We start from the raw sequence: 24,549 nt of genomic DNA on the forward strand, positions 1-24,549 counted from the left end.
CAAAGGGTTAATTTTTTTCCACTACAAACTTCTTAGTACATAGATCCCTAGTAAGGGTAAAGTAAATAGTGGCAGTTGCGTAAAATACCTAGAAGAAAGGAATTAAGTGGAAGAAGATGTATATCTAAATCTAGGTACACACTAGATGAAATATCATCCGCTGGGCGGATCAGACACCAGCATATCGGGCACATCCTCCCTCTTTCTCTCTCCTGTGGGCATGCATCATCTTCCCATGTGACTTGGAAGACAGCTCTGCTTGCCTGCACAAGGTAATATGCAGAGCTGACGGGGGGCTGGTGCTTACTTATATGCAATATTCTGAGAACCTAGATAGTATCTCTTTCTCAGTAACCAATGTCCTATGTTATGTCAGCTGCTCTGTAAAACCGTTTTGCTTTGACTTTGTTCCAGAACCAGTTCTTCATCAGTTGTTCTGACAATAAAGTTGTGTTTAACAAGATTGGAGACAAGATTGCCCAGAGAATCATTAAAGCTCACAGGTGACGGATAACCATGTGTTTTTCACATCTCACAGTCATTATGCACATTCCCTCCAGCAAAATCTTAAATGCAATAAAAGTTTTCTGAAAAGAATTGGTTCTGCAGAGTAATTACCTAATAGAAGGGAATGCAGATGCAGTGGCAAACGCAGGATTTTCAGAAGGGGGTTTCCAGAGGGGCGGAGCAAAGCACGGAGATGGACACTTAGGTGACCCAGTATATGCAGAGTCAGTTAAAGTATTATAGATAGACCAAATGTATATAAATAATAATAATAATAATAAATATATATATATAAATACATACATATACATACATACATACAGAGGCGTCAACAGCAGTGTAGACCCCTGGGCATAGCAATGTATTGGGGCCCTTACCGATCCTCCAGCGGTAGGGGTGGGGGAAGCTTTGATGTCCTGCAGCTGGTAGGGGGTATTATATCAACCGCTCAGCATGTAGGGCCTGGATCAGCAAATTCCACTAATTACCACTTTACTGAACAGATGGAGGGAGATGGGGTGGGTGAAGGGGGCATTGGGCTGAATGAAGGGGCCCTGATACATAACTTCCAGGTTAGTAGAGGATGTTTAATATGCAGAGGAGGGGTGTATAGTAGAGTGGTCTTATTATTCATAATTTTCTGGTGGGAGGACAGCTTGCTTGACTGCAGATATCTCCAGTTTTTGGAATAGAATTTGTAATAGAATTAAAAACTAGAGAATCCCACCTACCAAATGGTACTGGGGACTAGGGGATCAGAGTTCAGGAGGCAGAGCAATCTGCCAATGAGTGTATAAAACTACATACCAGGTGTGTGGAGCTGGAGCAGTAACCAGCTGCTGGAAGGCTGATATATCTGGCTCTGGGAACAGTAGAGACAAGCTACTAAAGGGGAAGAGTCCTCAAAGGGGAAGAGTCCCAGCTTTTGGAATATACCTTCAGAAAAATTCTAAGTCAGACAGAACCTGAAATATCTGACTGGGAATAACAATTAACAGGCTTGGATGGGGACCACTGCTTTGAAGTCAGTTATCTCTGGTTTCCAAGGGCCGATTTTTACAATTCTTATACCCATGGAAAGAGGGGACCCTCAGCTTTCGGCCCTTGTACTCAGAAACCCCCCCTGCGTGCGCTACTGAGATGCCACACTGTCCTATTTCCAAACTCTGAGAAACGTCTGCCCTTTCTGACTGACCGCATATTTGGATTTACAAGGCCACTGGTGGTTATCTCAATACATTTCCAAGCGTACAGGCTGCATACAGGATTGCACCTGTGACTGCATCGGTGAACATCGCTGAATGAGGCCCAAAGTGACTACGAGACCAGGCTGTAGAGCTTAGGCACTTAGAAAAGATTATTACCACTGCCATTAAAAACATGTTGTTTTTTTTATTTTTATTTTTTAAATTTGCAGTATTGTTATACAAAAAAAAAAAAAAAATTAAGACCATATTATGTTGATGCTATAAAATGATAGTCTCATGGAGCTAAAATTATACTGTCATCTATTCCATAGAGAAAACAAGAGGTATCGGGTGTACGTAATCACTCCGCTGCTTCCCGGGTTTGAAGGAGATATTTCAACTGGAGGGGGAAGTGCATTGCAGGCAGTCATGCACTTCAACTACAGGTGAGCTGGCACGTCATGGGGACAAACCACTTACAGACAAGAATGATTTCATGGCTGTAGGAATTTATATGCTTCCAAAGGGAGATTTGTGCTCTACTCCGGTTATCTCACAGAAGCTCATAATATTTAATTTACTGATATTTGGATTAGCTATAAGTATGAATGACAATGGACACTAGAGGGAGCCAAAGCACAGCATCTGGTAAATAGGCTAAACGGGAATATAAAATGTATCAAAAGCAAAAATTTAATCTTGTCACTGTTATATGCACACACAGTAATTTGTATTGTTTCAGCCAGTAATGAGGAATTAAAAGGTCGGGGGGGGGGGGGGGGGGAGCGACGTTTATGCTGCGGGTGCAGCAACATCATCATTAATGAGGACTCCCTCGTCCAAACATGTTTGTGCGGTAACAACATTCGGGCACGCGCATCGTTAAGATATGGGTTGTTCACACTAAGTGATATTTCTGAGCCCTTTCTAAACGATATTGTGAACATTATTGCCTAGTGGTAGGTTAATTGGCTCCCAAACAATTACCCTAGAGTAAATGTGTGTGTGTCTGTGTGTGTGTGTGTGTGTGTGTGTGTGTGTGTGTGTGTGTACAGAAATATAAGAAACTTAATAAATATGGTAGGGAATATTAATTGTAAGCTCAACTGGGGCAGGGACTGATGTGAATGGCCAAAGATTCTCTGTAAGTGCTGCAGAATATGTGTGCTCTATATAAATAGCTGGTAATACAATAAATAAAGCAACCAATGACAGTGGATTGTTTTTCCTCCATCTAATAACAAGTTTATGAAATGGTAGACTTGCAGAATTTATGCACAATCGTATTGAGCATGCTAAATCACTACATTCTCATTACTGTGGTTGTATAGTAACTTTGGTTTGTTTATCTGATTCCCTCTCATCACACTTTTAGAACCATTTGCAGAGGAGAACATTCCATTATTGAACAGCTGAAAGCAGAAAGTGAGTTTTCCTCTTTTTTTATTTATTTATTATCCTCAAGTTCCAATTGCAAAAACTAGTATATAATTAGCGGCTGTTTTACACTATTTTCCGCCATTCCGGTTTGTCTTTTTAACAAAGTGAAAACGGCCACATTGAATAGGTACTTCATTGAAAGGGGGTACTCTTTTATACTAATACTGTACATGGGGGTTTTATTTTTAGCAAGGTTGGTTACATTTGTGAATCAGCTTGAAACTCAGGTCCAACCAAGCCAAACATTTTTTGTAGAAACAAAAAAAGAAAAAGAAAACTGCGCTAGACAAATTTACACATTAATTATATTAATTTATTTAAATATCAATCACTGGCCAGTGTTAGCATAAAACATTTGCAATTATATATATATATATGTATATGTATATAATATAATTAGACGGTGCACTAGACATGGACAAACAACATTTAACATAAAGGGTCCCAATATTATTAGTATAGGTGGATTAATAACCCTGGGGTCTGTCGTATTAGAAGTCCTTTGTTAGTAGTTTTGGATATTTGTTAAAAAAGTCGGCGTTAGTACAGTCCCTTCAGGTGCTACTTCATATATAATAGTCCATGTCTGGCCAGACTATTTTTTAGAAGGTTGTAGAAATACCTGCACTTGTTAGGTTCCCCGTCCTATTGGTGCTTATCCAATAGGTATTGCAGCTATTTCTGGAGCACTCCTGACGGCCAGCAGGTATATGGAAAAAAAAAACGGATGGTGCAGTGATCGAATCCCGTGGTTAACGCCACTGGTTCTGAGGAAGCCGCCGAGGGTAACCAAAAGGCAGGGAAACGCGTTAATCACAGGATTCGATCACTGCACCTTCCGTTTTTTTCCCCCCATATACCTGCTGGCCGTCAGGAGTGCTCCAGAAATAGCTGCAATACCTATTGGATAAGCACCAGCAGTTGGGAGAGGACGGGGAACCTAACAAGTGCCGGTATTTCTACAACCTTCTAAAAAATAGTCTGGCCAGACATGGACTATTATATATGAAAGAGCACCTGAAGGGACTGTACTAACGCCGACTTTTTAACAAATATCAAAAACTACTAACAAAGGACTTCTAATAAGACAGACCCTAGGGTTATTAATCCACCTGTCCTATACTAATAATATTGGAACCCTTTAAGTTAAATGTTGTTTGTCCATGTCTAGTTCTGAGTGCACCGTCTAATTATATTATATATATATATATAAATTTTTATTTCAAATGATTTATGCTAACACTGGCCAGAGATTGATATTTAAATAAATTAATATAATTAATGTGTAAATTTGTCTAGCGCACTTTTTCTTTTTTGTTTCTATGTAACTTAAAGAGTCAAGCAGCCCTTTGTAAACTGCATTTGGAAGTGTATTTTATTTCTTTTAAGCTGAGTGCTTTACTTTAGTCTTTTCTTTTGTTTTTCCAAACATTTTTTGTTTGCTTATTTTTGGTATTTTTTCCATAAATTCCTGTATAGTTGTTACGTTTTAATAAATAAATTCCTTTTATTTTAAATATTTTCTCTTCAAGAATTAAAATTTTAGATTTTTTTTTTATCAGATTACTGGGGGTTTTTCTGGTTGATTCCACCAAACCCCGCCTTGTGAATGGTTGGCTGGTGCCACCCATTCACAAGGGCGACTCACTCGCAGGGGCTTGCAAATGGATTTTGCACAGTAACATCCATTCGCAGGACAGGGGGAACCTCCCACATATTTCGATGGTCGCTGACCATCAAAAGATCTGGAAGGTGCACGCATATAAAAGTGACTCTGAAGTCATTTACATATGCGTGCACGCTGGGAAGGAAATGGGCGATCAGCTGATAACCGTGAAACAATAAAAGCTGTTACCAGAATCCACCATCTGCAGGAGTAAAGGTCTACACATAACCCTAAGCTCATAAACTGCTAAACTCTTGGGCTCAATTCAATTCATTGTAATTTGAATAGTGCAGAGCATTAGGTCCCAGAGCTATTCAATTGGGCACCCTGTTATGCATGCCCAGAGGATTTTTCTTGCACCCTTACAAGGGTGCGATCACAAACCCCACTAAACTAGTGTGGCAAGGCTGTTTTCAGCCTTTAGCGCTGTGCAAACAGCATCATGGCAGGCACTTAAGTCAGAGAATGACGGTTCTCACAACTAAACACCCGGTTTAAGCCGTGAGAACCGACATTTTCATGATAAAGCAGCACAATGAATTGAATATGTTTTGGGACCGCCTTCCCGGCACTATTGCAGAACCAAAAACTACAGTAAGTAGCGCTTAACTATACAGGTACCACAAATGAATGAATAAAAAATACATGTATTAATGTTAAAAAATACAATACAAGACTGGGGGTATAATATTGATTAATATGTATATACAATAAACATCACTATAAAATAAAAATCTGCATACCAATTGTTGCTGCTTGTTCTGCAAAGAACTGAATAGATTTTGCCCAAATACTAGTCATTAATGCTGATGAATAAGCACCTGTTGTACAGTATATATGTGGTTACAGTCCTCTGTATTCCATTATCTCCTAATGGCAAAAGGGAAATGGTGAACTCCAATTTATATACCAATTATCAGTATAGCAGCTTAGATGTGTTGCAAGGGCAAAACATTATATTGCACAGTTATAGGTGCTGGGTTGATAGTGTATCTCACCAGACAGTTGTTTTGAATGCTGTTATTAGGACCCAGGTTGTACTGCAGCACGGTTTGTTGAATAGCGGTACTACGCACAGTTCTAATGCAGTACAATCTGCTAGAGGGTGGTCAGTGGAACTGACCTCTGAAGGAGAACTGTATGCAGGTGGCTGTGTGTTTATGCACCCCAAACTTGTCCCATAATCGAGACTTAACCGTGACCATCTGGTAAGAGTGTATATACCGTGCAATCATCCCTCTGTGGCACAAGTCATTTGCAGTCTGTGTGGTTATTCTGTACTGTAATACACAGAGGCCCTCACCGGTGAAGGAGATGGTCTGTAAGCAGCTCAACAGCGGCTATTCCGTGTAGGTAGCAGAGACGTCTAATAGCATGATATCAAAGGAAAAGCAGTCTTGTATGAAACAACGCCTGTATCTCTAAAGGGATACATTTTTCCTACCTGCAATGCACATGGTTTTGCCCATTTTGAGAATAAATTTGCCCTACGATCAGGTCCGAATTAGGCCCATAAAGAAGTATTTTTTTAACCATTCAGGAAATACTCATTGTAAATACATAACCCATGTATTGTAATGCTGCTTTCCCACTGCAGACCAGTTTAAAGTACTGGTAATCTTAAATGGTATTTAAAACGGTATTAGCATTCCCACTGCAGCAGATTACCGTTTTAAATACCATTTAAGTACCATTCCCATTGCAGTGAACCGTGTAAAATGTAGAGTGCCTAACCCCCCCCCCCCCCCAGTGTAAAGAGTGCCTAATCCCTCCCCCCCCCCCACCCCAAGTGTAAAGAGTGCCTAACCCCCGTACCTGCCCTGTGCTCCCACCTCCCCTCCCCTTGTACTTACCTGCACGGGGATGCAGGGCAGTGGGGAGGCAGCGGGGGTCCATGCAGGCTACTGGCAGTCCCTGTGCCTGATGAGAACTAATAGTTCTCACTTTGTGCATATGTAATGAATGCATGTGCATACTAATGAGGCGCTCATTACATATGTGCATATGTAATGAGCGGCTCTTTATTATGCACGTGCACTCATTACACATGCACAAAGTGAGAACTACTAGGTCTAATCAGGCACTGGGACTGCCTGGAGGCTAAATAACGTTTAAGAGGCATTCCCACTGCCTCTTAAACGTTATTTAGCAGTGTAGGACTCTGCTTTAAAAACGGGTTGAAATACCATTTAGCTTTAAACGGTATTTCAACTCTGGCACTTTCCCACTGCAGCCTTAAACGGTAAATTGCACTGAAAATCGGCAATTTACCGTTTTTTAGCTGCAGTTGGAAAGGGGCATCAGTGGACTTTTGTGTTTGGCTCAGTGCTAAAAAATAAAAACAAGGTGTAGTGGAAAATTAAATTATATTGAGGGTATTTTTGAAAATTGCTTTAAAAATGACAAGGTCCTTGAACACATAGCAAGCAACCACATTCTGAACATGTTCATAAATATTCCCTGATAGGTTTAATGACAACTCGAACATATATAGCTGCTGATCTCTAATGATTGGTCCTTCCACCTTGGGGAAGTTATATGTTATGGACTGTTCCTTTGTGCGGTCAATAAAGTTTCTTTAACAAGTGTTCTGTTATTTGCAGTTGGGGATAATTGGTTAAATTACATATCCTTCTGTGGTCTCCGAACACATGCAGAGCTAGAAGGAAACCTGGTCACTGAGCTGATATACGTCCATAGCAAGCTGCTTATTGCTGATGATAACACAGTCATAATAGGTAAGAGGATAAGCAGGTTTTATCTACACTTCCTTTTAGAACTTGCCATAAATAAAGGTGTGTGAGAAGGTTTGTTATGCATGCATTCATGTGATATTCTGACCTTTTAAGGTGGTAAAAACCCATTGACAACACGACAGTACACTCTCCTGTCATTATTGAATAAATGTACTTAACATTCATTGTCTTTGCTGGATAAAAATTGGATAATTCAAGCCTTCTATACAGTATATGCTTTAGGTTTGATATTTTAGACACCCCTTTTCCACACCACCACAATATCCCAGGTTATTACAAGTTGTGGGACAGTGGAAAAGGGTCCTTGAGAAAAATAACCCTGGTAATGGTGCAGTGTAAACAAGTGACCTGGGTCATATGATGCTAACATCCATTGTCTTAGGGTCCCATTTAACCCTAAGGAGAGCAGAACACTGACGCTTGGAGATGATGTCATCTCCAAGCACCAGAATACTCAACCTGAGTCCAGCATGCAGTGTAAATAGGGTTTCAGGCCACTGTGACATGGATTAAAAACATGTTCTAGTACCCTGGTTGGACTTTTTAACCGGAAAAGGGGTTTTCCTCTCAGAGGAAACCTTATAAGCACCCCAGACCCTCTCCAGAATGGGGAATCCAAGTGTGGCCTAAATATCCAGAGAAGCTCGGGCTCCTGGGGAGTGAATCCTGCTGCAGAGAGCCATGGTAACACCTGTTAATTGGTTTGTGAATGGCCATTAACAGTGGTTATTGGGTATAAACTCACAGAATCTGTGAACCTTTCATGGATTCATGCGTTACCAGGTTCACAGGATCTGATAACTCACAAAGAACTGGGGAATTTCTTTGGCCAGCTGGAAGCTGGGAGTGATTTTTTTTCCCCACCAACTGGAAGCTAGTGGAAAAAAAACCCTGATGCTGCTGGCTTTCGGGACTAATTGAATAACTCCGCGGGTCACATGAATATCGAGTAATTGAATGTTGGCATTCGTTGATCTATTTCTTTTGCAAACTTTTAGTATTTTTTTTTAATCATGTTTGTACTCTACTTGTAATGTGTGACAGCCGGAGAGAAAAAAGTTACCTACACCTGATATAGGCTTAGTTGCAGGGGTTGAGTTGAGGCTCCAACAGTGTGGAAACGTGACCAACACAACTGGATTAAAGTCTATTGTTTTATACATATACATACATTTATTAGTATCCCACTGTACAAGCACATACCTCCCAACAGTCCCGATTTTATCGGGACAGTCCCGATTGTCAGGGCCTGTCCCGATGTCCCACCCGCGGGCGGCAGTGTCCCGCGGTGTGGGGGGGCTGTTGGGAGTCCCCCCTGTCAGCTGCTAAGCAGCGGGGAATAAACGCTTGCGCACAGCGTCTATTCCCGCAGCCAGGGGGCTGGGGGCATGGCTAGAGGCTCACAGAGCCTCTGGGTCATGCCCCCATAGCGGCAAAATGGGGGCGTGGCCTCGCGGAAGAGCCGCAAGTATAGGCCACGCCCCCAAATTAGGCCGCCACCCCCCCTCCCACACCCCACACCCCCCCCCCCCCCCCCGAAAATTTGGCCGCGCCTCCGGCGCGCAGGAGCATCGTCCCGACTGCAGAGCTCCAAAAGTTGGGAGGTATGCAAGCATATATGAAATCTCCTCCTTTGTTTTTCCTAATAAAATTCAAATTCATTGCAAATGAGGAAAAAACCCTTGTGTGCCACTCATTGCTCTTCCAATGCTGTTGTCTTCTTCCTTGTGGTGTCTCCCTCTTCTGTCCCCAAGCCCCTCCCATTCTATTATCAGACACTCTTCATGGTGCTACTTGGTGCTCTGACCACAATGCTGCCTTCATTAAGTGCAGGGACGTGTATTTTCATATAGTGAATTGTGAGTTGTGGGCTACTGGCTTTGTCCTGCAATGGTTTAGTAGACTGTGCTCAACTACTTGGGTACCACTGACCTCTAATGGCATCAGTATGACCCCCTCTCCCTGAGCACACAACATCATAAAGCTGCAGATGGATGGGAGCAGCAAGGCACTGACCAGGGCATCCTCAGAGCAGATGCACAGGCTGCATGGTGCCTGGACAGAGCAGCTTACTAAGAGTGTGAGAGCACAGAATTGTGATATTCATGAAGCTAACAGTTCTGATAAGTTTACTGACGGTTGCATTCTGCAGAATAGCGTGCTTCCAGAGTGGGCTAACTGACACAGTGTGGCCCATCTGTCTTGAATCCATGTCAAGACAAGTAATTAACTTGACAAACCTGTTATCTGTTCTTTAAAGAACAGAGAGTGCTCTGAAATGGATTTTTTTTGGCATTGTCTGTACTGTAATTTCACATGTTTAGTCCAAAATATTCCTAATTATGTAGATATTAATAAAAGAGACAAATCAATTGACATTTTTCTTTTTTTAATCAATAAAATATTTTTATTTACAGTAAGTAGAAAATAGCTCCATGTGACACCATGTGAACTGCGGTGCAAATAATAATGTACCAGTATCTCCCAGCTCATCCTAGCATGCAGAGTAATACACAAGCCTGATGGTTTCCGTACTACTCCGATTGTTGTCTGTGTGCTCATGTACAGAATGGATAATGCGTTATTGCTCGCAATTCCCTCAAGGGGGTGGAGCAGGGGTATGGTTGGCCTGCAGCTTGTATCTTCCTGGCTTCCCTCAGCTTTTGGCCTCAAGGTCACCTCCCCGTTATTCTGTTAGAGCGGGAATCAGAATTGGCCCTAGCAGAATCACTCCAGCCTCCTGCGGCTTCCACGCCGCCGCCATTACTGTAGGCCTCAGACCATATGCCAAACAAACAGGCTTCCGCCCTTTACGAGACATGGGAGCAGCCATGTCTTTCCCTGTCACATGGCCCGTTTCCAGCCTATCCTGTCAGTTCCCCAGTCTGGCTTATTACCCAGCCAATCCGCTTCCACTCCTCCCTATATATATCCTGGGTAAGTAAGGCCAGTTGCCAGTGCCACTGATCTCAATGTATTACCTGCATGGTGTCTCTCTGTGTTCTAAGCTGCTTTCCAGGTTCCTGTTCCTGAGGACAGGGCTGCCATCACAAATATTGGGACCTGGGACTGACGATATCGGCAGGGCCCCTCCTCCCTTCACGCAAACGCAGTACCTACGTCAGTACTGCTCATATGCTGGTCACGGTGCTTGTCATCTGTATTGTACACTAGCAGCCCTCAGAAGCTGGCTGCATGCGCAGTACAGAGATTGGTACTGTGCATGCGCCAATGCTGGTGCCTGTCATCATTGTACAGGTGCCAGGAATGCTGCGGTGGGGACCAGGAGGAAAGACGGCAGCAGGGGGGGGGCAACCCGCCCAGCGGCAGCCCACCTCCTACCATAAGGTACGAGCCGCCACTGGTCTCTTCTACTACATTGCTAGATCTCCCATGCAGCCTGGAGCCAGCAGCTGCCACAGCCAAGGACTCCTCCTGGTGGAGAAGCAGTATCAGTGCACATAACGTGCACTGACACCACTTCTCCCCTATATAGCCTATTAGTACATCTACCACCATAGCCAGATTAAGGACAGGGGGTTGGAAGGGATACTATACCCCTCTGTCCCCCCCCCCCCTTATCCAGGCAGTGACATCACTAGCTCTCCTGATTCATGTCTCAGTGTGTAAGTAGTACAGAGGCTGCTGCTATTCTTGCATGTGGCAAGATAGATGATACAGTAGATTCTATTTTTCTATATGTATTTGTTGTTTAAATTTTATATTTGTTCTACTTAAAGAAAACTTTATAAAATAGTTGTTTCTCAATTAGGTGGAACTATAAATAGAACCCAGACATTATTAAACTATCAGTTTATCGCTTCAAAATTATCTTGACAATCTAGATGAGTGGGCAAAAAAGTGGAAGATGAGGTTCAATGTGAACAAATGCAAGGTGCACCTTGGGAGACATAACCAGTGTGCTAGTTATAAACTAAGCGGGGATGAATTGGGTCAATCAGTACTCGAAAAGGATCTAGGAGTCCAAATAGACAACAAACTGGGGTGTAGTGCTCAATGTAATATAGCAACAAAAAAGGCCAACAAAATTCTAGCATGTATTAAAAGGGGCATGGAAACTAGGGACTCAAAAGTAATTATGCCTCTGTACAAATCATTGGTTAGACCGCACCTCGAATACGCAGTGCAGTTCTGGGCCCCGCACTATAAAAAGGACATCATAGAATTAGAAAAAATCCAAAGAAGAGCAACAAAGGAATTGAGAAATTAAGCTCTGAGGAAAGATTAAACAATTTGGGACTATTTACACTACATGTATAAATATATCAGGGGCCAATATAAGGAACTGTCAAACACCCTTTTTTCTACTAGAAAGAAATCTAGGACGCGAGGGCACGAGTTTAGATTAGAAGAAAAAAGATTTTGTTCATCTAGAAGAAAAAATGTCTTTACAGTCAGAGCAGTCAAACTTTGGAACTCTCTTCCTGGAGAAGTGGTGTCAGCAGACACTATAAATACATTTAAATAAGGTTGGATAAACATTTATTGGTTAAAAACATCCATGGGTACGAATAAGTAACATAATCTGTCTTTAAAATATCAGAACATACTATACAACAAGGGATTAGCTACTATAAACATAGGTTGAACTAGATGGACGCAAGTCTTTATTCAGCCTCACCTACTATGTAACTATGTAAATGTAATATAGCCAGTGAATTTAATATACACAATCCATACATTCCAGGAGGGACAAAATCCTCTTTACCTTGACTTCTCTCATAATATATGAATACAATCACCTGTGTTGAAATTACTTTATTATAAATTAATTCAACACAGGTGACCCCAATCATATTTTAAGTTGGAAGTCCAGCTAGAGATCATTTTGTCCCTCCTGAAATGGGTCATGTTGGGAGGTATGCCCAATCTTATGAGCCAGGGGCCCCCCTAAGCCCTAATGCAGCCCTGTCTACCATTATGAATTATGATGACAGTCAGACATTTGGAGGCCTAGCACAAGTCCCCAGATCTTTCCTAGATATGCTGCTCATGTTTCATGATTTTCGCTTTGAAGCCTCCATGAAGTGACGGGAGTTCTTTCCAGTTGTAAGGATAGTGTTCTCTCTAAGCTTCTTTTGCAGGGTGGCGCACCCTGGCTACTCCCCCACCGCGTAGACATGATGCTGAGATCTTTTGGTGTGTGCCATCAAGTGCAATCAGTATTTTATTTATTAACAGGTTTTTATATAGCGCACACAAATTCCGCAGCGCTTTACAGAGCATGGTGCCTTATCTGGTTATTGCGGTCCGTTCCGAATTCTTTCGTAACTGACCGAACGCCATGCCGTGCGGACATTCTAAGAACACACGCCCACAGGTCGTCCGCATCCCTTCGGACGTACTCTCTAAGAAGAGGGAGTGTCTTCGGACTACATCCAAACCGTGCGTGTGCGGTGGGAACACAAAGATTCTGCACGGTCTTACAGCGTCCAAACTGACGGGAAGCTGGCCGTACGCACCGATTTGGTGTATTTCCGCAAACCTCACTACTCTATTCGGAACTCATGCATCTGCAACATGACACACTTATGCAATTAGCCAACCTCATAAAAAATGGATTATTTTTAAATGTAATCACTTAATTCTTAATTGATACTTAAACACATTACTAGCACTTTAGATTAACCCTTAGTTAGTGGTATTACTTCATTGTTGCCCCTTTATCTGTCTTAGTGGTTCCAATTGAACCTGTGTAAAGAGTGTAATTAATCACTAATGAGTAGAGGAGTAGATTGTATTGTGGTCAGCTGAGAGTGCTTCAGGTGCGGGCATACTAATTGGGCGAACCGAATGCCTAGCACATAAACAATTGCTCTCCACAAACTGAAACTTGCTTATGGACACCGCATATTTCATGCATGTTGGTTCGTTTGCAGTCGGTGTCCTGTCCGAATGCACGCCTACCACAGTTCGTGCACTCCCACATGTACACCCCGATTTACGCCCAGTTTTGCCCACTTTGAAACTGCGCCCTTGTGTACGCCCACATGACGCCCATATTACGCCCATATTTCCCGAGCCAATTCGGTGCACATTTCTGGACGGTATTGGCGAGAACGAGTGCAGAGACACTATGTTGCACATGCGCATTGCGTTGCCTACGCATGCGCAGAGGGCTAAGATGCACCCTCTGAAAGAATTCGTAGCGGTCTGCACCAAGCAGAATAGGGCCCATAGTTATGAGCAAAAACACATACCGAATTACAGTACAAGACAGTTTATGACAAGTACATGGTAAATATGGATAGTTGCAACAGAGGACAGGACACGAAGCAATCATCAGGGTGGTAAAGGTGAAGGCACATGAGGAGAGATGGCCCTGCTCGTAAAAGCTTACATTCTAAAGGGGAGGGTTAGACAGACAGGGGTGACACAGAAGGGGAAGAAGTGAGCATAAACAGGTTAGGATGAGAGATGGTCAAGTTTTATGCAGGAGGGTGGGAAGAGGTCAGCTTAGGCTTTGATATTTTAAGTCTAAAAAAGCGCTGGGTCATCCAAGAGTAGACAGCAGAGAGACAGTTGTAGATATGAGTGAGGATAGAGGGAGAGAGATCAGGAAAGTTAGATTTTAGTATTATCAGCATAGATAAGCTCACCTAGAGAGGGCGTACAGAGATAGAGAAGAAGAGGGCCAAAAATAAAATGTTGGGGGACACCTACTATCAATGGAAGAGCAGGTGAAGTCATTAGAGGTACAGCTGGACATTTAAAAAAAAGACAGTGTATGCAATCATGTGTAATGGGCTTTATGGTGTGTGGTATAATGTGTAATTGTCATTATGACAGAATATGTAATGGGCATAGCAGAGTGTGGGCCAGATGTATCAAGCTTCAAAAAGTGATAAAATGGAGAGTGATAAACCACCAGCCAATCAGCTCCCACCTGTTATTTTTCAAACCCAGCCTGTGACATCGCAGTTAGGAGCTGATTGGCTGGCTCTTTATCACTCTCCATTTTATCATTTTTGAAGCTTGATACATCTGGCCCATTGACTGTTTAATGGCTGTAATCCTAGTGAAGTGTGCAATTTTTTATACATATATTTTTTTTTATTGTAATGTAATTTCTAATATAAAATGTGCCCTCCCAATTGGAAAAAGGGAGGGCACATTAGTACTGTATATATGAATTACATTAGTGTTATGTAATTCATATATACTGGTGTGTCCTGCTACAGCCTTGCTGCGTACCCTAAGCAGCAAGACGCACACACGCACAATCCATTTGCTTCTATAGGTAAGGTGTGGCTGCAGCCTCATGTGGCATAGTGCTCGATATGTGCGCTGCAAGGAAGTAGCGGGACAAATCTGGGCATCACAAGGGCTTGTGGGCTGCATCCGAGCGTTCCGATGGGTTACCCAAAAGGGTATGGGTCATTGTGTGTTTAAACTGAAATCTAAATTGCAGTGTAAAAATAACGCAGACAGTATTTACCCTGCACAGAAACAAAATAACTCACCCAACTCTCTATCTAACATGTTACATATGCCCCGCCTGCAGTGCAGCATGGTCAGTACACTCATACCCCTTTCACACTAGCCTAAATTCCTGGGTTAGGCCCGGGAACATCCCATGACTAGCACTGGGGTGTAAGGTTCCCAGGCCATTTTGCCGGGATTTCAACCTTGCTATGGAGCAGGGTTGTTCCCGGGTTCAACCCAGGGTCCTGGCCGGTGTGAAAGGGGTAGGAGTACTCACCTGTGTTGCCAGTCCTCCGTGCGTGTGGTCAGGCCGGGGATCCACAGGCGGGCGCAGATGACAGTACAGGTGGTGGATGAAGACGATGCAGCTCTCCGGGGCCCTCACTGCAGCCGGAGAGCTGCGTCATCTGCGCCCGCCATCTGACCTGTCAACTGCGCCCGCCGCCTGTGTGGATCCCCGGCCTGCACCAAGGACCAGCAACCCGGGGTGAGTACTCCGCCGCCATCCCGCTGTCTGCCCGCCTCCTTTCCACACCAAAAAATGCAGGGACTTTTCTGGTGTGAAAGGGGCCAACCCGGGCACTCAAAAGGTTGAAGAAAGTTTCTTAAGATATTGGAGAAATATGTTCTGCGTAACAAGTTATCCAACTTTTTTAGGGGGTGCAGTCACTAGGTCTACAAGCATTAGGCCGACAGTCACTAGATCAACACATGAAATAGGTCGACACAAGCGATAGGTCGACTTGAAAAGGTCCACATGGGTTTTTCATGTTTTTTTTTTTATTGTTTTTTTTAAACGGGTGGTTATTCATACTATCCAAGTATCCATTAGTAAATTAGTTAATAAGCATTTTAGGCTTTTAAATATGATTTTAGTACAGTGTATATGATTTATTAACCTAGTGGAAAATGCCGTAGCCTTATCCAATTCATGTCCTGTTAGAATTATACATTTAAGCCACGTACACGCAGTAATTATCTGGCGTTACATGCGCTAACAGGCGACCCGCAGCTTGCTCCTACTACACCTAACAAAGTGCTTGGCTTGTACCTTCTCCCAATACCCTAACCCACCTTCCCCCGCTACTAACATTCTGGCTGTTGCAACATCATACTAAGCTTATATTGCTCCTGAAATTTATCTTCTACCCGCTAATACGTGACCCGTTTGAAGTTGGCTACTGACACTAATTCATTCAAGTGTTTCTTCTTATATGAAAAGTCATTATCAACTATATGGTATCTGCCTTTGATTTTTATATTTTTTGTCTATATATTTTCTGGCTATGTATATGTAAAAGCCCTTTTTTATGTGTATTTTTATATACACATAATTTTATAATAAAATTTAATTGTGATATTCAAAACATGCCCAGGTGTCCTTCTGTTTAGTGTGGTTCACAAGGTGTATACCTAGATTCAGCAGCGCGAGTGCAAAACCCATCCCTCCTGCAATTCACTAGTGAGTCACAAGCAGACTCACTTGCTCTTGCTGCAGCTGAACCTAGAGTAATCTTAACATTTTTCAAAATTATTTTGAAAACTTAAATTCTTTTCAATTAGCGCCGGGCTCAGTGGACTGTAGAGGACCCTCAGAAGTCCTTCCTACACCCACAGAATTGTTTTTTACGTACACGCAGTGTGATTCATTTTCTATTCAATCCCAATTCGATTTAGATCAAATCGCACAGCGCAATGTACACATAAATTTTGACTATATAGTACAGATCTGTACTATATAGTGTTGCCTGCACAGTCTATTTTTCTATTTGATTTTGATGCGCAGAGTCGCGCATCGGAATCGAATGCAGCTGAAAACCGCTTGATGTCTTTTCGTAATACATAAACAAGAAAAGGAAGTATAATGTAGCTGCACTGAAAGTCAATAAATGGAACATAAAATTTAGCCTTTATTAATTTTTTAATAAAATCGGTGAAGTATTAAAATATATTAGAAGGAAATAAAGAGCAGAAATGAGATTTAAAACAAAAATGACCACTGCTCAACTCTGTCCTATATTTGCAGGGTTAAATTATCCCTGTATGTTCTCTGTGGTGTCCTATCTGGATACTAAGTCTCTGACTATTATTTCACAGACACTGGTTACTTTTCTATATTTGTAGCAATAGAAAGTATCTTTTATTTTTAACTCATATCTTTAGGCTAAATAGCCTTCCATTAGGTTCTTATGTCACACTTTTATTGTGGGTTGCAGTTCCATGTGTTTCTAGTATTTTATATTACAGTGATTTATTATGCATGGATGTTTTTTGTAGGGTAGTGGAGCAGCGTATAATATTACATATGATCGTCCTATTGTCCACTGATTGGACTGTGTGTAAGAAAGATATCTGACATCCAATCCCTGCTGTTTTTAGTGCAGCTTTTATTCACAATCCTTGGTTGAAACAATAGAAACACAGTGATTAGCTTTCATATAACTGTATTGGCCAAGGGATCTATCATTTTTTATTTTTTTATTAATTTATTAGCCGCTTTCTATTTGGCGGCTTTTGTCCCCGCTCAAACAGTATCTCTATATGTCACTCGCTACTTGTTAGCACTGCTTACTTTATATTACAAGACAGTATCCTTTTATATTGCAACATTATATTATGCATATATACTTGTCTTATAAAGTAATGAAGCAGTGTTTCATCACATAAAGGTGTTGTGCCATCCAACACTTGGATAGTGTGTATGGGTGGTGCAAATCATCCAATCTCTGCTTTTTTATATATATGCAGCTTTTTGTTTTATTTTAACACATAGTCATGGTTTTTATAGTAACAGCCCAAAAAAGAGATTAAATAGATTAAATTAAAGTTACTATAAAAACCATGACTATGTGTTAAAATAAAACAAAAAGCTGCATATATATAAAAAAAATTCACTGATCAATTTAATGTGCGACATTTGTATTTCTTTGTATGAACGAGTCTGTTCTAAGTGCTTTCTCATGCTGTGAGATCCTCTTGTATTTTATCTGCGACTTTATATATGATTAAAACGAATCATGTGCAGGTAAAGTTGCAGCCCAGAGTCTCAAGGACACTTTGGTGTGATGTTGCATCTGTAACACCACAGACACTGTAACCAGGCTGGCAATCCTGTGCGATCTGACAATTCACCACTCTTATTCATCCTTTCAGGTTCCGCTAATATTAATGACCGCAGCATGATGGGGAAGCGTGACAGTGAGATGGCTGTTATTGTACAAGACTCAGAAACTGTCCCCTCAGTCATGGATGGAGAGGTTTATCAAGCTGGGAAATACGCCCTGTCACTTCGCATGCACTGTTTCAGGTACACCAAGTCCCAGCAATAAATAGAACATTCTAGAACTTCTCTGTTATGACACTTTTACTCTTTGGTTCAAAAGTTCAAGATGTAAGATAAACTAATGGCTGATAAAATAAGTCCATCTTCAGACATAGGGGGTGACTGTGATTTATTCGCTATGTAGCGAGTCTGGCCCCAGTCCAATGTTTTGGGGACTGTGCAAGGTTTATTATGCTCATGTGCAGCTCCCCTTTGTGAATGGCTTTAGGGACTTGCATAGTCGCCGAGCCGTACGCAACCATCGGGACGGACGGCGGCGAGAATGGGATTCGAACATGGGGAACGCCGAGCGTTTTATGGGCTTCCCCATGAAACTTACTTACTGAGCATCTGAGAAGCCCCCCACCGAATACATGCCCCCGCAGGGTAGGGCGTGTATTCGGTGGGGCGGCATCTCAGGTGCTCAGTAAGTTGCGGTATTTGCTGCTTACCGAGCAAAGTGTGTTCTTATTGTTTCCCATACCTGACTTCTGTGCTGTGTATGCCTTATGTTAGAAATGAGCTCCAGTAAAATGCTGTGAGTCACTTACTGTTTGTGTGTTACTGTATATGCATCATATATTCACATATATCCCTCTGTCAATTTCTATTATAGGCTTATTCTAGGTTGCCTCAATGACCTCTCAGTCAACATACAGGACCCTGTCAGTGACAAGTTCTTCAAAGAGGTGTGGGTAGCAACAACTGCCCGGAATACGACCATATTTGACAAGGTGACTGTTTATTTTGGTTAGGTTTTACCATAGACTAGCACAACCTTAGGGGAGGGGTAAGTAAGTAAGTTTTTATTTATATAGCGCACTTTCTCCAACAGGACTCAAGGTGCTTTACAGACATTAAAAATAACAATGCACATACTGTAATACAAAGGGTTATCAGTACAAGGAACAGGCAACAATGGCAGTACAGATATACATCACACATACAGATATGCACTAGACGCATTCTAATAAGGGACACGAACATGGGGAACATATTTACCAAGCTGCGCAGTACCCAGGCAGCCATTCAGCGGTGCCACATGGTGATTGCACAGCCAGTAACAGTACTGATATATATACTAGATGTACTCTTATGAGGGACACAGGCATGGGGAACATATAATTACTGAGCTGTGCAGCACCCAGGCAGCCATTCAGTGGCGCCACATGGTGATTGCACCAGCCAGTACCGTACATATAGAACACATTAGAACAGTACAGGGTACACAGAACTAGTCATAACATAATGAAAGCACAATTCTTAGTACACAATACAGCTGAGATATAAGGAAGTGAATGAGAATAGATGCAGGTATAGATTGTAGATGAGTAAGAGAGCGGGGGTTACTGTTGTCCAACCCAACCACTCTCACACTCACACACACACATATATATGCCAACTTGAATCATTTAATGTTAATCTTCAACATACTGAGCAAACTGTACACTAAACATTGGTTAGATAAGATTTTAGATCTTCCTTTTTCCCTTGTGACAAGAGCATTAATGCTTTCCCATACCAGCAGATGATTAGCCAATCAGATTATTTATTTCATAGTTTACACAGTGGCCAGTCAGTGAGACAGTGAGATGGTACAGTAAGTATAGATCCAGGGTAATTGTCTTTGTAATATTACAGCAGCCTGTGCTATGTATTCCCTCTGTGATATTGGTAAATTGCTTAATGATTAGATGTAGAAAACAATTGAATAAATAATACTGCTAGTCTCAGACTTGGAGAACAAGTCACACTGTACAGTACTTGTTGTTTAATACAGACTACAAATAGGAGTAGTAATGATTAGAGCAAAGTTAAAGAATTTGGTGAGGTGTTAAAGCACCACAGTTTATAACCAGGGTTGACCAACATGGCGATTCAACCCTTATTAAACTTGGGTTACCCAGGGGCGGAGCAAGGGCGGAGCACAAGCTCCAGGTAGTTAATAGGGTGCCGGAGCTGTGCACCGCAAAAGGCACCCGTGCCGCTCGCCCGCCCGCCCGTGTGCTCTGTGTGCCGCTCTTCTGAAAACTCCTTGCCAGAACTCCTGCCCACACTCCAGTAAATAGCACAGAAGAACGCCCGCACTCCCGCTGACTGTGCGAGGTGCACATTGACGCATTGATGCACAGAAGGTGCCCCTTTTCTGTCCATGGAACAGGTGTTTGTTTGGGGGGGGGGGGCACACATATGGTGGACCTTAGTGTTTATCCAGTATTTAATCTAATTTATCTGTTAATTTACTTTATGTTTTTTATAAGGTGGCATTTTCATGCTGTACATTGTGAAATGACTCCTCATAGTCCCACTGTTTTTAATCCATGTTCCTTATAATTACATTGGTGTTCTAAAATGTTTCCTTTAGTTGTTTGTACACCTGTCTTCAGCTCTGTATTTCACAGCTAAGAGGGGTATCCAAATACCCTTGAAGCTGTTTTGGTGATTATCGTCACTATAACTGTATTCAATGGCTGGAAATTACCCCGGCTGCTTTTGGGGCCTGACACAAATTTATGGGGGGGGGGGCGAAACATGCCCTTGCTCTGGGCATCGTGACACATAGCTACACCGCTGGGGTTAACCTCTGTATGGGTAGGGATCATTGGATAGAATGCAACTTGGTCGACAAGCATTAGTTCGACATGACTGAAGGTCGACATAGGGTTAGGTTGACATGGATAAGGTCGACAGTCAAAAGGTCAACATAGGGTTTTTCACTTTTTTGTTTGTTCATGAAAAACCCCATGTTGACCCTTTAACTATCGACCTTCCCCATGTCGACCTAATGACCTTGTCGACCTAACCCCATGCCGACCTTCATGCATGTCAACCTAGTGATGTCAACCTAATTGTTGAAGACCTAGCGTCTGTCCCCTCCAAGGCAGAGGGGTGCGGAGTAAGGAGGCAGGGGAAGATGGCAGCTGAGGAGTGCGGAGGAAGGCGGCGTCGGGTGGGTATAGAGCAGTGGTTGAGCCATTTGGATAGTTCCAGCGAGCAACCGGTAGTTAGTTAGCAATGGTTCGGCGACTACTGACCTATAATATACAGTGTGCATGATAACAATCTGCTTCTGTCATTTCAAACTAGGTGTTCCGATGTCTTCCCAGTGATGAGGTGCAAAACTTTGTCCATTTGCCTGATTTCCTGGCCAAGCCAGCATTGGCCATACAGGACCGCACGAAAGCGCAGGAAGAAGTGCAGAGGATCCGAGGGTTTGTCGTCCAATTTCCTTTCTTGTTCTTATCTGGGGAAAATCTCTTACCATCCATGGGAACGAAGGAGTCCATAGTGCCTATGGAAACATGGACCTGAAAGGAACTTAAGCAAACAAATGGCAGAATTCCATCTGTTGACTCTATCCAGGGACGGTCATACAAGAGACCACTGAAATAATATAATCAATTTTCCTTTAGGCTACATGCTCTGCCCAGGTTGGCGTTTCCAATGTCAAATTTCAAGTACTTTCATTAATTATCTACTTTTCTTAATTTATTTAGATTTAATAAGTCATGTATGTTCTCATCCACTGTATTTATTGTAAAGCCCAAATTACTCATTTTATATTTTTCTTTATTTATGTTCAAACTGAATTTGGCCCCATTGCACCCTGTATCGGCCCCACCCCTTAAACCTGTGAGGTTATGTCGTCACGGCTGGAGGGTCTCTTGGATACTGTGGAGAGCTCTGCAGCATACTTGCCTACTTTTGAAAACTAGTTTCAGGGAGATTATAGATGGTAGTAGAATTTAGCTCAGCGCACCATTGAGGGGGCGTGTCATGCTCCACCGAAAAGGGCGTGTCTAGTTCCATAAATGGAGAGATTGTGAACGTGGTACCTAGAAGCGTGGGTGTGTACTGCTACATCTGAGAGGAATCTTGTAAAATGACTTATATACAAATGTAGATGAGCCCCAAAGCAGTTAGGGCGAGATGCATTAAATACATTGTCGCCCTTCACGGCCCCCCCGCCACGATGCCAGCGCATATGTACTAACATATGCGGCTGGCATCGCGGTGCGGTGACGGAGGCCCCCCCCCCCGCGATACCTGTACTCTGGTGTGCGGGGGGTCTCCGTCACCTCCCTGCTGCCTGGCTCTCCCCTCACGCCGTGGACAGCTAAATAGGCTGTCCCCGGCGCCTCCTCCTCCCCCCTGCAGCCGGAAGGCTGTCCGGCTGCTTCACTAGGGGGAGGAGGGGTTTACCTTCCGGGGTCCAGGAGGACCCTTCAGGAAGGTGAGCCAGAGGGGGGTCGGCGAGGCGGCGGGTTTGCATCGGCGTGCGGCGAAAAGAAGCCCATAGGCTTCTATAGGTTATCGCCACCCAAAGGTGGCGATACCCTTCAATGCGGTATCATTTTTGATACATTGGAAAAAGCGGTAAAACTGGGGTTTTACCGCATTTTCCGTTTGATACATCTCGCCCATAGTAAGAGATACTATACTTGGTAAAGTGCTGGGAAATGGTGCTGATGATTCAATGTAAATGTACCTGTCTCTCATTCCTTTTTCCCCAAAAATGTAACAGTGTAATGTGGGCTAGGTGAAATGAGGGAGATTGCTAGAGTAATGAGAGAGTGAGGGAGATTGCTGCTATTTCAGGGAGTCTCCTGCAGAATGCAGGAGGGTAGGCAACTATACTCTGCAGTAGTGCAGCAAGGTGCAGTATCAGGCGCTCTGCAATCCACATACAGTGGCAATGTGCCAGTGAGGGTGCTGCATGTAGGGATCTGCATCCTGTGTAATGGTACTACTCACACGCCCTTAGTTACTACTATGGGTAGGGTAGGCATCAAAGTATGCTAAAGGCACTGGTAGTGAATAATAAATGTTTCTTCTAGTTAAGGCTGAGACAACCTGTGACTATACTGTTTGTAGGTTTATAGTTCACAAGTAGGCAGATAGCCTCAGATTCCCTACCATTCACAATATTAAACACTAGAATTTCCTTTGGCAATGCTGCTAAATGCTGTTAGTGAACAGATGGGGGAATGAAGGCCTGTATCTTTCTTCACTGTGATCATTCCTGTGTAAGCATTATGAATTATATAACAATAGGCGGGCAGCCATAAAATCCAGGTGCCAACTACATCTGCTTATGGTATGTCAGGGAATACTAAACCTTACGATACTGCATGTCCAAAAAAAGGACAACCCAATATAAGCAATCTTATTGTCTTACATGTATTTATTGAATTACACATGTGGTGTACCTTACACAATACTACAGACAGAGGGCGCTGTGTCGTAATCTTGTTGAACAATGAGTCATAGGGACAATATAATGCAACAATAGTGAATCTTGCATTATACTATATAACAATGTTTGTGTTGTCTAATTTCGTGTCATACATTTCATTTATTGTACAGAATTTCATATTACCTCGGTCCTTCATTTTAAACTGTATGTCTAATCCGATCCATGCTGCAGCCTATTGCAGATTCTTGCTGTATTTCAAAATTGTGATTTAAGTGTTGTTTTTTAATACGTGAGAAATCTCAGATCCTTTATTTAATTGAGGCTAAATTCCGTTAATCAATACTTTTTTGGTAGACATGTAATGTGAGATATATTAAATGTATAAATGTATTTTTTAAATGAAATGTCAAGACAAATGTAAAAGTATAATGTAACATGCCGAATGTATTTTATATGACTGTAAACATGGATGACTTTGTACACATAAGATAGGATTATGCTGGGGTAATGAAAATGCGGTTGTATAGACGTAATTTCCTTCTGTGAAGGGATATCCACAGTACAGCTATGTATACTGCATGACTTTGCCTTCCCTTGATTTTATCTCTGAGTCACTGTAATAAAATTTTAATTAATTGTTTCAATGAACGTGTTTGTTTTTAATTAGACAATGGCAACCTGTTTATTTGCACACTTGAAAGGATATTTCAGATCTAATGGAGCACAACACTACTTTCCTAAAGTAAACAGTTTGATTAAGAAGAATCGAAATCTAAGTAGTGGCCAAAGTATGCAGACACCCATTGTGATTCACACACAGACAGTATGACCCGCACCAAGTAGTGTACTGGGATTGTATCCCTGTGGATGGAAAATTTTTCTCAAAAGAGGAAACTTTTTATAAATATTGTACCTCTTAGTTTGTGGGTGCTCTCAACTGATTTATGGTTTGGATTGTACAAGAAGAAAAGGTACTTGTTTCCTAGAACGGCGGGCATCGCATGTACATCGCATGCCATTATAATGGC

At 42.3% G+C, this 24,549-nt stretch overlaps 1 protein-coding gene across 3 annotated transcripts in view; it reads left to right on the plus strand.

Annotated features, from left to right (window-relative positions):
- The window catches only part of PLD1 (phospholipase D1), a 215,730-nt gene extending 191,565 nt beyond the window's left edge, over positions 1–24,165 (plus strand). For all 3 annotated transcript variants that reach the window (XM_083177753.1, XM_083177752.1, XM_083177754.1), the window contains 7 exons: positions 415–503; positions 2,027–2,140; positions 3,070–3,119; positions 7,404–7,538; positions 18,156–18,309; positions 18,941–19,058; positions 21,412–24,165. In XM_083177753.1, coding sequence (XP_083033879.1) covers positions 415–503; positions 2,027–2,140; positions 3,070–3,119; positions 7,404–7,538; positions 18,156–18,309; positions 18,941–19,058; positions 21,412–21,636 — 885 coding nt within the window. In that variant the 3' untranslated portion in view covers positions 21,637–24,165. The remainder of the gene's footprint in view (positions 1–414; positions 504–2,026; positions 2,141–3,069; positions 3,120–7,403; positions 7,539–18,155; positions 18,310–18,940; positions 19,059–21,411) is intronic.
- Positions 24,166–24,549: the final 384 nt, after the last annotated feature.

Source organism: Crinia signifera, chromosome 3 (genome assembly GCF_055691185.1).
Source record: "Crinia signifera chromosome 3, ASM5569118v1, whole genome shotgun sequence".
Classification (NCBI taxonomy): domain Eukaryota; kingdom Metazoa; phylum Chordata; class Amphibia; order Anura; family Myobatrachidae; genus Crinia; species Crinia signifera.